Raw genomic sequence first — 15,813 nt, 5'->3', positions numbered from 1 at the left:
AAAAAATCTTTTTTTGTTAGTCTGGGTGAGGTCTAGAACATACCTGAAAAAGATAGCATGCGAGGTTTGGTCTGAAAATTTCATGTTAATCAATAATTGTTTCAGTCAGTGAGTCCCAAACAGCTTTATATTTTAGGCAGAGGTTAAAGCGAGAGAGAGAGAGAGAGAGAGAGAGAGAGATGTCTGAGCAACTCAGCAAAAGCAGAGAGAGCGGCAAGACTAATAGCAGAGTTCGATTTGCTAGTATGCATGGCTTTTATGTATGCAAACAGCAAAGAACCTGCTATGACTTTTTGTTTATGTTTGTGACTTTTTGTTTTTGTTTAAGACAAATATAATGTCTTCATCCTGAGATTAACCATTTACAGACAAATTACAGACAGTCCTGCATTAGATAGTCAAAGGCAGTTTGACTGGTATTTGGTTGTGACATTGTTTATTACAATTAAAGTTGAAATCTGTGTAGTCACATGAGCAAGCTATGGACTGAAATAAATTGGCTTCAAATTAGTTTGCAATACAAAGCAAACTAAGGTGGAAACACATGGCATTAGGAAGATGAAAAGATGGCTTCAATTACCTTTGATGCAGTGATTATGAATGTAAAGCAAGCAGAGAGAGTTTACACAGATACTTCCTTTTAAGCAAGTAAAAAACCTGAATGAGATGAAGAAGCAATCAAGTTGCTATTTACATTCTCTGAACCTTCAATATGCAATAAAAATACATTGTAAAAACGAGCTGATGTTAAAATGAGGAGACAGAGAAAAATTGGGGTGGCTGGGAAGCAGACATTATATGCAAGCTCCATCTGATATTCATCTTGATAGCAATATAGGAAAAATACTTGCATAAGCAGCTCATAGAACTGATATTTAAATATTGTGAAGCACACATTAGCCAAGCAAGCTATGTGGAGCTAGACAATGGAGGTCACATGGCAATCATTGGGTTCATCTAGGAAGAGGGTGCTGAAGACGTCATTGAAGAAAGTTGGGTGGTATTTGCAAGCTCTGTCACAATCAGGGTTGAAATTCACTTCCAGAATCTGAGGCTGCATAAATGGTTTTCCTGGAAGACAGAACAAAAGGGAGAGACTAAACAAAATGGCACACCCCACTGTATGATACTACCACCATATTAGGCTACTCAAAGAACTTCACAGATTTTCTGTAACTTTAGACAACGTTTTAAGATAAGCAGGGGCTTAGATAATGGCGGGGGTGGGGTGCACACTGAGGTAAGAAATAGCAACTTGCTTAAGTCCATCCAATGGAGTTCATGGCCGAGGTTGTTTGAACCAGGAACTGAACCATTTTGCTACACTAACTGTTAAGCAGTCCTAACTGTTGTTAAAGGTGTCTGAGAAGAGGTTGGATCAGAGAGGGAAGAAATTGAGCACAGGCAGCTTATATCATGCAGTCCACTTCTATTCTGTTGAATATGGCAAGGAGGGGCCCATTCATGACATCTCCATAATGGAATGAAATAATCATTTACAGATGTTTCCCTTTACATAATTTCTCTCTCTCGTTCACACCCCACACCCCTAACTGAAAGATTAACACTGTTTGAAACAGAATTGCAACAGCTTTGCCTGCAAAGATTAAAAGTAGCCTTCTCTGCAAAATTTCTTAAGACAGGGGCTGGGATCCAAAGCACCTCATGTACACCTCATGGAGTTTCTGCTGATTTCCCCTTCCCACTGTAGCATCTTTTGCTCTCTGAAAAAACCTTGAGTGTGCATGAAAGGAGCAGGCCTTGCATCTAAATAAAGTATTTGTCATTAGCTGCAAAACCACACAGTAATAGAAGAAATCACAATATAAGAGTAAAAATTACCATCACTTGTATCCCACTTAAGCATCAGATCAATGGCATATATGGCTCGCGATGATGGATAATCACAGATGCCAAGAGGTGCAGGTTTCGCACAAGCAGCTTGGAATAATTCAACGAATGCCTTAAAAACCACTTCCTAATAACAAATAGGTCACATTTACAACAAATGCAGGTGTCAACAGCACAGTAACATGTAGCATTATCTACCCTTTGAAGAAGCCCGAACAGGACAAAGAGAGGCTTAGCACAGGGTTCTCAGCCTTGGATCCTCTTATTATGCTGGACTACAACTCCCAAGGTTGGGAACTCCTAGCTTAGAAGTTCTGAGGGACTGACTTTCCAGATAGGATGCTCCTCAGAGAAACTGTTTGTACAAACACACCAAAGCTACATACAGATCCTATTAGCCTACTTTCCTTAAGGAAAATGAACTTATGAGGTCACCTGGCATGTGTGTGTGTTTCCTTCCCTATCAACTTCACAATGCCTGGACAAACATGAACCAAATTGGGTCCAGTTGTAGGGATACTTCAATGGTATAGTTTGTGATGTCATACACCTCAATTCAAGATGGCAGATGTGTGAACATTTAAGGCTGAAGTGAACTTGTGAGGATGGTAATCATCAATTACAGTGAAAGGAAAGTAGGTAGATTAGTTTTTACCAGAACTTGTTTTACTCTCTTTGTAACCTCACCTCCAACCATGGTGTAGCAGAAAACAGTACTCTCCCCTCCTCCTTTTAGAAGAGCCCTTTAGATAGATTTTTAAAAAATGAAATAATCTTTTTTAGCCATTCATAAAGTCTTATACCAAGTCAAGCCATTGATTTTTCTAGTTCAATACCAACTGCAGAGACTGGCAGTTTCTCCCCAAGGTCTCAGACATAGAAAAACCTAGCTACCAGAGATCCTTTCAACTGGGGAGGCTGGGGTTTAAACCCTGTATCTACCATATACAAAGCATGTGCTCTACCACTAAGCTATGACTCTTTATGATCAACATACAAGGCTGTTAAAGGCATTGAAAAGAAGATGGTGGCGAGTCTAATTATTATATCTCATTAATGGTTTTCTAGAACATTCTTGACAAACTAGCCTTGAATGCAGGATGCAACAGGAATGCTCCTAAAATCAGAGAAATGCTCCCCAAAATAAAGAGAAAAACTGTTCCAACTTGTTTAATTAGTATGACTGTGTGAACAAAAGGGTAGCCCATCTTATGGATAGATTTCAGCTGGTGTGTGTGCGGGGGTGGGGAAAGAAACTTACAGTCACTATTAAAAATGCAATTCATAGCAAGTTCTGAAAACATTTTGCATAAAAGGTGAAGAATTCATTGAATCAACAGCTACTTACTTCAACAGCTTTCCATGAAAACTCTGAATTCTGCTTCTCAAAGAGAGGAATAAATTCATTGTAGTGGATCTGAAAATCAAGCAGTTAATGGGGTTAGTTAATAAGTGGTGACCCTACCTCACCAAAGACTGGAAGAAAAATAATGTATTTTTCCTCCCCCCCTTGCTATGAGGCACAGGGAAGAAAGATGTTTTTTGTTTTTGTTTTAAGCTCAGGGCTTTCCCCCCCAGCCTCATGAAGAGAATTGTCCCTACTGTTCCTTCTTGGATTCTATAATGAGCTCAAGCAGCCCAATTCTCTCTCTATTCTCTAGCCCTGTGCAGTCAGATATCGGGGATACTGGAACCATATTGGGGATATTTGGAATAATTCTGATTCAGTATTAAGAAGCCTATATTGAATTGGAATTATTGGAATTGCTATCCTAATATTTAAAAAACAACAACAACCCAGAAAAAAAAATCAGAGTGTCAGAAGACAAAATGCATCTTTTGGCAGTTAAAGCATAATTTTTTAATGGCCGTTTGCAGCCATTTTTCAGTCTTCTGCCATGTGCCCTGCCCATACATTTACCTGTGTTTCATAGACCAGAACAGCCTCTCCTCTCAAATAGCAGCAGGTGGGATTAAAGCTCCCTGAAGCTCCCCCATCCCGCACTTCCAATAACACCTTTTTGATTTGACAAAATGGTGATTTTGAGCAAGAACATGTAGCCAAACTATCTATCTCGTATCTGTCGCTAATCCCATGCATGGCAGCTCTTGCGAGAGTTTGCAAGTGAGCTGCTGGCAGAGGAGAGGAAAGTGGTGGCGCTGGACAGGTTTGCAGGTGAGGGAGGAAAGAAAACGGCGGCGGTGGGAGGGCAGGCAAAGAAAACGTAGCAGATGCTCTGTGCCTGGCCCAATTTGTTATAATTAGAACTTGGAAACAGAACCCAATAGAAGGAAGTAGACTCCAACAGAAGGGAAAAGTGGGAGGCGGAAGAATCTTGATACATGGAATGGCTGGGCAGAGCGCTCTGAAATTTGGTACACGTGGAGTTCAGGATTACAGGACTCTGTGTATTGAATTTTAAGTAACTGGGTCCAATCTATCGATTTTAAAATGATTTTTACAAGTTCGAACATGGGTTTGATAAAATGGTGCTTTTGCACAAGACCACTTTTCAGCTGGCTTCTGGTGGATAATTCCTCCAAATACGTTAAAGGTGGTGTTTATAGAATTCTGAAGTAGGTCCTCACCAGACACTGACCAGCTGAACTTTAGCCAGACTGTTGCAGCATGTGCCTTCAGTCTGTGCCACATACTAAATTGGCAAGGGGCTGGAGAATTCAACTTAATACTCAGTCTACCATGTTATACTCATTGCCACTGAAGAACAAGGTTCTTTATCCAATACCATTTACTCACCTGTTTTAATGATACCCCTGGAGCATAGTTCATGACAGTAAAGTGTTTCTCATAATCATCCAAGTCATCAAGTGAAAACAGTCTTTAAAAAAGAAAAAAAAGAAAAAACCGTTTGTTATCAGAGTTCTTTGTGAAGTTAAGAAATAATACAAATATAAATCTTCACAATATTCTCAGAAGTTGGTTATATTACCTATTTGAGAACCGTAGCCAAAATACATCATAAACATATAGTCTTAGTGGCTGAACTGATCGCAGCAGCACAACGTAACGAATGTCAAATTTAACTAGTCCCACATCTTCAAGATGAAACAACACTGGATTCTCAATGTATTTAGACACCACCTGATTAAAAAAGAAAATTCAACCTTGAAACATGTTGATTGAAAAATGTAGGGCAAAGAAAATTTGTATCAAACATTTGTATCCTGCTTTTCAATCTATTTTATGCCCTAGAGCCAGCTTAAGAATTTTACAGTCAAATGGTACAGCCACATAGTTGAATGCTTCATTATAAAAAAACTCCTAGAACATTTTTTTAAAAAATCATGTTGGGGTGATTATTTATTTATTTAATACATTTCTATACCGCCCAAAACGCAAGTTCTCTGGGTGGTTTACAAAACAATAAAAACAGCCAATAAAAGATTAAAACATTTCAACAATTAAAATTTAAAAAGTTAACTATTAAAACACAATTAAAACAGTATCTAATTAAAAGCCTGGGTGAACAAATACGTCTTGACTGACTTTTAAAAAGTTGTAAGAGATGGGGAGGCTCTTATTTCAGCAGAAAGTGTGTTCCAAAGCCTTGGGGCAGCAATGGAGAAGGCCCATCCCCGAGTAGCCACCAGATGAGCCGGTGGCAACTGCAGACAAACCTCTCCAGATGATCTCAATGGGCAGTGTGGTTCATAGCGAAGAAGACATTCTCTTAAATACCCAGGCCCCAAGCTGTTTAGGGCTTTAGAGGTTATAACCAAAACCTTGTACTCTGCCCGGAAACTTAACGGCAGCCAGTGTAAATGTTTTAAAAGACAGGAGCGATATGGTCTCTCCGAGATGACCCAGAGACCAATCTGGCCACCGCATTCTGGACCAACTGTAGTTTCCGGACTACGTACAAAGGCAGCCCCACATAGAGCACATTGCAGTAGTCAAGTCTGGAGGTGACCAGCAGATGTACTACTGTTCTGAGGTGATTTATCTCAAGAAATGGATGCAGCTGGCATATCAGCTGAAGCTGATAAAAGGCACCTCTGGCCACTGCCTCAACCTAGGACACCAGGGAGAGTTTTGTGTCCAGAAGCACCCCCAGACTATGTACCTACCTAATTAAAAGCTAGGCCAAGCCTTTTCCTGGAATATGCACATTCTACGTGCAACAAGTGTTTGACACATTCTACCACCATGTCCTGCAGCAGTATGGTCCAGGAAATACCATTTGCTACTAGTTTCTGCTGACTATATAAACTGGTAAAAGTTACCCATGAACCACTATCTAAGAATCACTGGATAGTAGTCACATGGTAAGGAAGTAACAAAAAGCAGAAGTCTAAGCACATGGTTGGATTGTCCTATGTGAAGGTTCAATGAGGCTAATCAAACAAAAAACCTGGGCTGCAAAAACTGATGAGCCCACTTTGTTCAAGTGAAACTTCTTTCTACTTATGCAATAGATTTATGAGGGTAAATTTGATGCAGTAACAACAGGTTGCTTATCTGTAACTTTGGTTCTTCTAGTGGTCATCTGTGCTCTTACACGATTGGGCTTTGCACCTGCGCAGAGACCTCATCGGAGTTTCTTCAAGCTGAAAGACTTCTCTCTGAAATGGATGGTTGCCCCGCTCCCTCTGGTGTAGTACGCATGTGTCCCAGCAGACCTCCTCAGTCACTGAGTCTGTCAGCCTAAGAGGCTAAAGAGGGGAGGGTGGGTGGGTGTGTAAGAGCATAGATGACCACTAGAAGAACCAAAGTTACAGATAAGCAACCTGTTCTTTGATGTGGTCTCTGTGCTCAACATGGCTGGGTGCATAGCAAGCTCCACCCTGTGTAAACCTTACCTGGAAGTGGGATGTAATGCGAAGAGTGATTGCAAAACTGCAGTGCCAAAGGCACCATCCTGGCAAGAATGGATGTTCAAAGCGTAGTGCTGCATAAAGGAGTGAGGTGATGCCCATATAGCAGCTTGGCAGATAACATCTAGTGGGATGGCTTTGTCAAATGCAGCAGAGGCTGCCATGGCTCAAGTGGAGCGAGCTTTTAGAGAAGGAGATAGTTGCTTCTTTTCGAGTTGGTAGCACAATGAAATAGTCCGGGTAACCCAACGGGAAATAGTTTGTGCAGAGGCCTGAGAGCCACGGTTGGGGCCCGAATGGCAGAGGAACAATGAGGGAGAGGAGTGCCAGCTAGATGTCCTATCAACGTAATATGCCAGAGCCTGCCAGACGTCAAGTGTATGTAGGCTGTTTTGAGCATTGTCTGAAGGATTCTGGAAGAAAACAGGTTGGGTCAGAGGTTGGGAACTATGAAAAGAAGAGACCACCTTGAGTAAAAAGGAGACATCGGTATGAAGGACTACCTTGTCCTTATGGAAAATCAAGTAGGTGAAATCCACTCAGAGAGCTCGGAGTTTGCTGACGTAGCACAGAACTGATTGCTACTAAGGCAGTCACCTTGCAAGAAAGGAGATCATTGGATGAGGAGGCCATGGGTTCGAATGGGGATCCTATCAAGCAGGAGTATGAGAGAGAGGTCCCATGAGGGAGCTACAATCAGGGCATTTGTGAGAGAGGCCTTTTAAGAAGCGTTTAATGGTAGGGTCTCGGCAGGGGTGTAAATATAATTGAGCTGATGTTGTCAAAGAACCTGGGCCCTCGAGCTCGAGGGCCCCCCAGCTCCACCCTCCCCTATTTTCTTCATTTTCACCCTCACTATGAGGGGCCGCTATGGAGAGGGGTGAACATGGGCCCCCTCTCCCCTAGCTATGCCCCTGGGTCTCAGAACCAAGGAGTAGGAGGAGAGTGGGTGACAATGGCAGCCAGATGGGCTCTGAGGTAGCACAACTTCAAGCCCGTTTCCTTCATGGAGAGGAGGTAGGAACAGATGTTGAGTCGAGTAAGATTCTGGGGATAGTCCGTTAGCAGTAAGGAAGTGAAGAAAGCATATCCACTTATGTTGGTAGGACTTTATCGTAGCGGGTTTACGTGAAGCCATTAAAACAAGTTGGAGTTCTGCTGGAAAGACAGCTTGATCCACCACGCCATGAGGCAGAGGACATCCGGGTGTAGCAGTTGTCTGGACTGCTGTGAAAGAAGGTGGGGGAGTGGAGGAAGACAGTGGTATCTGTGAGTGGATAGGTTTAGGAGGCAAGGGAACCATGGTCTCCTGGGCCACCATGGAGCAATGAGGATCTGCTGGTCTTGCAGGATCTCCAGCAGGATTCTGGGAATCAGAGGAATGGGAAGGAATACATATGCTGAGAGTCCCATCCAGGAGACAGTGAAGGTGTCTCCTAGGGACCTGGGGCCGAGGCCTGCACTGGAGCAGTAAAGGTGGCATTGAGCATTCAGTCGGGATGCAAAGAGGTCCACGTCTGGGTGGAATGAGCTGTGAAAGAGTCTCGAGAGTCTGGCAGTGCAGCTGCCACCCGTTCTGGGAGATGACACCTGTTCTGCTGAGGGCATCTGATTGAGTGTTGGCAATGCCATGGATATGAATCGCTTTGAGTGTGATTGACTGGGAAAGACACCAGTGCCAGAGATCCATGGTGAAATGAAGTAGGGATGTTGAAGTTGTGCCACCTTGTCTGTTGAGGTAGGACTTCGCAGTGGTGTTGTCTGTCTGAATAGTGACTGTAGAGTGAGAGAGAAGTGGAAGAAAACCTTGGAAGGCCTTGAAGATAGCTAGAGGTTCGAAGTAGTTAATGTGATGGGTGGCTTTGTATGGAGTCCAGAGGTCTTGTAAGTCCATCCATGTGAGCCCCCCAGCCGGTTTCTGACACATCTGTGGTCAGAATGAACTGAGGAGGTGTAGTGTGAAATGGAGTTCCATGGCAAAGCTTGCGGGGCTCTTGCCACCAGGATGGAAAGGCATATGTGAAGAGTTACACGCAACCAGCAGCTCTGTGGGTCTAAGTGAGGGTGAACGTTGTGTAGGAACCAATGTTGCAGCAGTCTGGAAAGGAGGCGAGCGTGAGGGAGCACGTAAGTGGTGTAGGCCAAGTAGCCTAAAAGCTGTTGAAGGACTCGAGCTCTGTGGCAGCATTGGGCAGCCACTGTGGTGGCTAATTGAGAGGATAACCTAAATCCTGTGATCGGGTAAAGTCTTGCATGTAGAGAATTGAAAAGGAGACCCAGGAACTCTATGCACTGGGTTGGCTGCAGCTTTGACTTCTTGTAGTTGGTCTTGAGGCTGAGGCTGATTAGGAGAGAGATGGTGGACTGGAGGGCTTGTTTGAGGTTCTAAGGGGTGTCTGCAACTAGAAGCCAATTGTCGAAATATGGGAAAAGTTGAATGCCTTGTGTGCCACCATGGGGGCCATACACTTTGTGAATACCCGCGGCCGAAGGGAAGGGCTCTGAATGGATAGGTGGTGCCCTGTACTGTGAAACAAAAGTATTTTCAATGTTGGGTGCGAATGGTGAGATGATAATAGGCATCCTTGAGGTCTAAGGGAATGAACCAGGCACCCCTGTATAGGAGGGCGAGTATGGTGACCATTCGAAAGCGTTTGTAACTGATGAAGCGGTTGAGGCCCCGAAGGTCTAAAATAGGGCAGAGACTGCCATCCGATTTTTGATTTACTGTGAAGTAAGTGGAACGGAATCCCTGAGAGTCTGGGCTGAAAACTAGTTCTATAGCTTGTTTGTCGAGGAGAGCTTCGACTTCTGATAGGGGAGTAGGATCAGGAGTGATGGGGAGGTTGAGAGGTGGTGTGGAGGAGAACTCTATGGCATAGCCGATCCGGATGATAGTGAGGACCCAAGAGTCCGACTCTCCCAAATTGGTAGAAAGGGGGAGAGTCGGGTCCCAATCCAGGCCTGAAGCCAAGAGTCACTGTTTCTTGGGGAAGGCCGATGGTGGCCTAGGTTTCGGGGTGGGCTGATGTTGGGTGGAGGAGGGTCGTCTCTCATGTGGTTGGTATTGTGAGGAATGAAAGGAATGATCACCTTGATTGTAAGAGTGTAGGGATCGTTGAGGGAGAGTGCGGTTCCACCTGTTGGACCAATAAGGTTTGGTTGGAGGGGGTTGCAGAGTCATTGAGTAAGCAGTATTACGGAGACGTTGAACCTGCTGAAGGGTTTCCTCTGTTTTTTCTCTGAAGAGGGCGTCCCCTTCAGAGGGTGAGTCCTCTATTCATGCACTGGCATCGTATTGTAGGCCAGAGGAGAGGAGCTAGGCATGTCTGCGAATAGCAACGGAGGTGGACATGACCTTGGCTGAGCATTCAGTGGAGTGTCTAACTGCATGTAATTCCTGTTTGGCTAGCTGTGCTGCCTCCCGCAAGAACACCTTGGCCGGATATTTTTTATCAGGAGGAAGGACACTATGTGCTCCCAGAGGAAATGGTTGTAGCGGGCATTGTAAGCTTGATAATTGGTAGTGCATAAGTGGAGAGCCGAAATGGAATAGAGATGCCTGCCGAAAGTATCTAGCTTCTTTCCCTCCCGCAACAATTAGGTGAAAAGGTGTCCAGGAAAGACCCCGAGGTTGGTTTGACCATGATTGTGTTACGGCCAAGAAGCAGCTGGTTACCAAACTTAATCAGTATAGACTGTTGAACTAACCCAAGAATTAATAGAGCTTAAGAAAGAATATAAAAAGCTCATTAAAGTGAAGGAACGGGAGATGGTGAGGGGACCATGGGAATGCTTTCTCACCACAGCTAAACAAAAGGACTCCAGATTATTTTGGGGATTAGTAACATCTGGTATGAAAGAACATCCCCTTATTTTGGATAATTATATTACTGCGGACTATTGGGTGGCCATTTTAAATCATTATATACAGCTCCTGTGCATATACAGCCCCTTCCCCTTGCTTACATTATTTAAACTGCCTCCCCACATGGCCTCCAGTCACGGAACAAGAAATTCATAATTTAATTTCTCAACTACGACCTGGTAAGGCGCCCGGCATAGACCTGATTTCCGGGGAATTATTGAAGGCAGAATCTGACTGGTGGGCCCTGGTTCTGGCCAAACTTTTTACCTGCGTAGACCATGTGGGTTGTATTCTGGAGGATTGGCACACAGCCATAATTGTCCCAAAATATAAAAATGGACTACGGTCAGACCCAGCCAATTATTGGCCAATCAACCTCTTGTATGCGAGGCATTTATGTTATAAACTCACAGACCTGGTAGAGCAAAATATTATTATAAGGGATGAACAGGCTGGCTTTCGATCAGGCCAGTTTACAATGGATCAGATTTTGACCCTTTCACATCTAGTAGATAAACAACTTAGTAGAAATATGTCCCTATATGTAGCCTTTATAGATTTTAAGGCTGCATTCGATTTAATCCCTAGAACCCATCTATGGTGTAAACTCGCTAAAACTTCATTAGACCACCGTTTGCTATTCTTGATTCGTTCATTATATGAAAACACCTTTTTAGGAGTCAAATGTGACATCCAAGGACACCTTTCAAATCCGGTCCCCTCACAGAGGGGGGGTAAAGCAGGGCTGTATTTTGGCCCTTTTTTGTTTAATTTTTATATAAATTCCTTAGTTTTCTGTCTTGATGACCCTTCTTTCCATCAACCAAGAATAGCTGGGAGAGCCATTTCTATTTTATTATATGCTGATCATGCGGCAATTGTATCTATCACGCCGGTAGGAATGAGACATGCTTTGAGAGTCCTTGCGAAGTTCTGTGAAGAGGAGGCGCTGTCCATCAATACCCAAAAACCAAAAATAATGGTTTTCAGTAAGCGTAGGAGATCTTATAAATGGTAAATCAATGGTAGGAGCCTTCAACAAGTCAAAACATATAAGTATCTGGGCCTCATATTCCATTCGAGGAATTCCTGGAGACCACATTGCGAGTTTGTGTCTGCAAATGCTGAAAGATCCATTGCCACTATTAAATTTTTTTTTACTCTAAAGGCGCTCAGAACATTCTGGCAGCACTAAGGATATATCAGGCGAAACCTCGGGCTCAGATGCTATATGGTGCCCAGATTCTTTTAGATGGGAATTTACAATCTTTTGAAGTTGTTCAGTCAAGGTTCTTACAGGACATCTTCCAACACCCCAGCTGCATCCTAAGTGCAGCTTTGTGTTTGGAAGCAGGCATTATTAGAGTAACTGCTCAGGTCTGGCTGCAAGTGGTCTTATATTGGCTTAAACTTAATAGCTGTCCCCAAGGGTTAGGTTCACTAACTTTGGTGGATGATTTCTGTTCCACTTGGAGGAGGAATATACATGAACCCCTGGGTAATTGTGGCCTTTCGGAACAATATATATGATCGTTAAATTATTATCAGGCCAACAACAACAAAAAAAGATTACACAGAGGGTAAGAGACATAGAAAAGCAGAGTGATCTTAGCCTGATTGCTTCCAGATATAATTACCTTCGCTTTTCAAATTACCCAAGGCCAGCTGCATACCTTATACATTCGCCTTCACCCAGGCTGAGAAGGGTCTTCTCTCAAGCCCATTTTAATGTCTTCCCTTCAGCTGTTTGGAGGGCAGATTTCGAGGGATCCCCTTGGAGGAACATTTGTGCCCATGTGGAGCTGCTGAGGTGGAAACATTTACACATACTTTGTTTAATCGACCTTTTTATGATATTGCCCGTTCCATTCAGATCGCCCCCTATCAAAAGAAACCTTTGGATGTTTATTTTTTAGGACATAAGCATGAAGAAGTTACTCATAGGATTGATTGTTTTTGTCTGGAGGCATATAAAATAAGGTTCCTGCAAACTGGCTTTTAAAATTTTACTTGTGTTAATGTATTGTATTGTTCTTTGCTGCAGTGTTTATTTGGCCGTTGACCGTAAATAAATGAATTCATTCTTTCCCTCCCTGTCTGGTGGAGTAGAAGCTGGGCGAGCCCTGAATTTTGATGACTCCACAACTACTGAGTTGGGCGTTGGGTGGCGAAAGAGGAAGGCTCCTGTTTGTTCATCCTCCGTATGGAAGAAATTCTGTAGACGTTTAGGAGAGAAGACGGTTTTGTCCAGCAAGATTTCGTTATGTCTAAGATGGATGAATTTAAAGGGAACGAAACCGGGGTACAGGAATCTGCTTCAATGAGAGGAAATAAAGGATCCAGGTCTGTCTTATTCTGTTTTGAAAGTTGTACCCCAAGGGATGAGGCCATGTGAGAGATGTAGTCCGCATATTGCCTACAGTCCTCTGAAAGAGAGCCTGGTTTTGGGCCAGAAAGGAGGTCTGGAGGGGTAGAGCCCAATGATACCAAATCAGAGTTAGGAGAAGAGTCCTCACGGTCCACATATTCTTTCTCAGGGTCAGAGGATTCCACCACAGGTTGTTGGTCTAGTGTTAGGTCTACTGTAACATCTGAGTTGTTGAAGAGGCTGGGTCTGCTGTTTTGGTGGAGGTACCCTGGGTGGCAGTAGAGTGGTAGCTACCTGTGTAGTAGAAGAGGGTTTGGTAGTGGAGGATAGTGAATGCACTCTATTGGGGCATCTGGGAACCATGGCAGAGGAACGACGAGGAGAACAAGAGCGGTCCCTCTGGCTAGAAGCATAGTCCCACCAGTTCGGCTGGAACATGTCCTGGGGAAAGGCTTTCTGGGGCTGTTGCCAGTCAGTGTTCTATACTGTCTGCAGTGGTATGAGGGCTCTGGATGGATGGTAAATAGGCCTATATTGCCAGTCAGAGTAATGTTGGTCCGTGTATGCTGATTGCTTACAGGCAGCTGAGTAGAAGGTAGAAGGCCTCGAATGGACCGGAGGTCAGCTTGGTCTTGGATAAAGGTCTTCGAATTTGGCCTTGATATTGGGTTCGTAATCGTCCTGTTGATCCTCTAATGGATATTCAGGATCATAAGAGTCAGTCTCGGTTTTGAGGTTGTAGGGATTTTTGTCGGGTTCGACGCTCTCGGTATCGGGGTCTTGTTTGGTGTCGAATGCTGTCTCAGTATTGAGGGCACGTTCGGTGTCTAGGCAGTTGGTATGTTTCTCAGGTTTGAAAATGTGCTCAGTATCGAGAGTCAGGTCCCACTGAGGTAGCAACAGGTTGGGTGGAAAATTGACTTTTTGCTTCTTTTTGGGTCTAGAATCTGGTTCTTGGGCTGCAAGCCATCTTTTAATGGGTAGAGGTTCCAGCATATGCCAAGGTTTCTTCTTCTTCTTCATTAGAGAAGAGGAAGAGCTCGAACCCAAGAGGTCAGAAGCAGTGGAACTCGTAGCAGGGATGGTGGAGGTTGTCGGGGCCACGGCGGCTAATTTAGGAGCCATAGGCTCTGTAAGTTGCCAGGGAGCAGGATGGCCACATCCCCAACAGAGGCAGAGGAAGAAAGGAGCTGTAAGCCCAAGTCCCGTTGGGGGGAGCTTAGTGCAGTCTGCAACCCCGGGGTAGCAGGAAGGGCTTGAGCCATCCGAGAAGACTTAAGTGCTTGCCAGGAGCCAAGGTGTGAGGCGTGTTTTTTTCTGGCTCGCTTAGTGAATTTAGCACAGTGGGAGCAAGCGTAGGTCTTATGGCCTCGTCGAGGCAAAATAAACAACAGCTGTATCTATCAGTGGAGGGGAGTTTAGCCCTGTACCAGACACAAAACTTGAAAGTAACCTTACTGGCCATGAGCAAAAACAAAAGGCCAGGAAGGGGAGGGAAGGGCCCGAAAGGGTGACTGGAGGGGGGGGGGGATCACACAAAAGGGAAAGGTAGATACACTTAACTAAAAGGAGAGAAAGAAAGAAGTAAAAATAGTGGGTAATAGAAAGGTTTTCTCTCTCTCTTTTTTGTTCGTCTGTTTAGATCTAGCTTGGAGCAAACCACGGAGGTGTCAATCTGTCGGCGGACGAAGAAAGACTGAAGAGGACTGCTGGGACACATGCGTACTACACCCGAGGGGGTGGGGCTACTGCCCATTTCAGAGAGAAGTCTTTCAGCTTGGAGAAACTCCGACGAGGTCTCTGTGCAGGCACAAAGCCCAATCATGTCGAGCACAGAGACCACGTTTAAGAATTATTATTATATATTTACATTTTATATCCCGCTCTTCCTCCAAGGAGCCCAGAGCGGTGTACTACATACTTAAGTTTCTCCTCACAACAACCCTGTGTGGTAGGCTAGGCTGAGAGAGAAGTGACTGGCCCAGAGTCACCCAGCAATCTCATGGCTGAATGGGGATTTGAACTCAGGTCTCCCCAGTCCTAGTCCAGCACTCTAACCACTATACCACGCTGGCTCTCAATAGTATTTGATGCAGGAAGATTAATGAACAATCTGGGAAGAAAATTTTTGATATTTACAGTTGCTATTGGGCTTCATAGACAAGTAGTGAGGTGGATAAGACAGTCCTGCCAGACCAAGTTTTATTACTGTCCTAAAATGCATAGAGGTAGGACCTGAAAAAGAGCTATTAGGAAGATGCTTGCAATGTTTTTTTAATTGCTCATTTCTCTTGTAAACATCATAGCAGCAGTAGGGAATTTGGTATGAGCCCTGCAAAGTCAAGCTTATGCAGCAAAGATATTTAGCTTTTTTTTAAAAAGAAAAAAGAAGAAGAAAGAAATATGAGCTCCTCCAGTTCCATCTGGAAAATATAAAGCCACATTTGCAGTTCTTGCTTTTATCTAACCTTAGGGATGTTCTCTCTTTGCCGGATGATGTTGTTAAGGTTCTTGGTGATGTGAGTGTCTAGACTCCTAGCTAGGTTCCAGGGTTTACATATCCAATGGTTATCTTCTCCACTACAATAAAGTCCAATGAAAGTAGCAGCAGGTCAATTTATGGCAACTTTTTTTCCAGGCAAGAACACTCTATACCAGGCAGTACAACTTGTGATCTACCAAGCCAAGGACAATCCAATGCACAAACCTTCCCTGCTAATATTCATGACTTCATGAAATCAAGGCTAAATATAATTATGCCTTTGCTATCATGGTTTTTTATGATCCTATGAGAGATCAATCCAGTGTCCTCAAAACAGAAAATCTCTGAATGCAGTCTAAGTAACAGGACCATTTAAGTAACAGGACACAATGCCATTTCCTTGGGAGA

General features: G+C 43.9%; 1 protein-coding gene across 1 annotated transcript in view; it reads right to left on the bottom strand.

Annotated features, from left to right (window-relative positions):
- Nucleotides 1-419: 419 nt before the first annotated feature.
- The window catches only part of TTLL12 (tubulin tyrosine ligase like 12), a 63,114-nt gene continuing 47,720 nt past the window's right edge, over nucleotides 420-15,813 (bottom strand). The window contains exons 9-14 of the mRNA XM_053256704.1: nucleotides 15,392-15,503; nucleotides 4,803-4,954; nucleotides 4,610-4,691; nucleotides 3,200-3,268; nucleotides 1,843-1,978; nucleotides 420-1,071 (exon numbers count right to left, since the gene is read on the bottom strand). Of these exons, the coding sequence (XP_053112679.1) occupies nucleotides 920-1,071; nucleotides 1,843-1,978; nucleotides 3,200-3,268; nucleotides 4,610-4,691; nucleotides 4,803-4,954; nucleotides 15,392-15,503 (703 nt within the window). The 3' untranslated portion in view covers nucleotides 420-919. The remainder of the gene's footprint in view (nucleotides 1,072-1,842; nucleotides 1,979-3,199; nucleotides 3,269-4,609; nucleotides 4,692-4,802; nucleotides 4,955-15,391; nucleotides 15,504-15,813) is intronic.

This window comes from Hemicordylus capensis, chromosome 5 (assembly GCF_027244095.1).
Source record: "Hemicordylus capensis ecotype Gifberg chromosome 5, rHemCap1.1.pri, whole genome shotgun sequence".
NCBI lineage: Eukaryota > Metazoa > Chordata > Lepidosauria > Squamata > Cordylidae > Hemicordylus > Hemicordylus capensis.
This window is presented reverse-complemented; position numbering and strand designations above follow the sequence as displayed.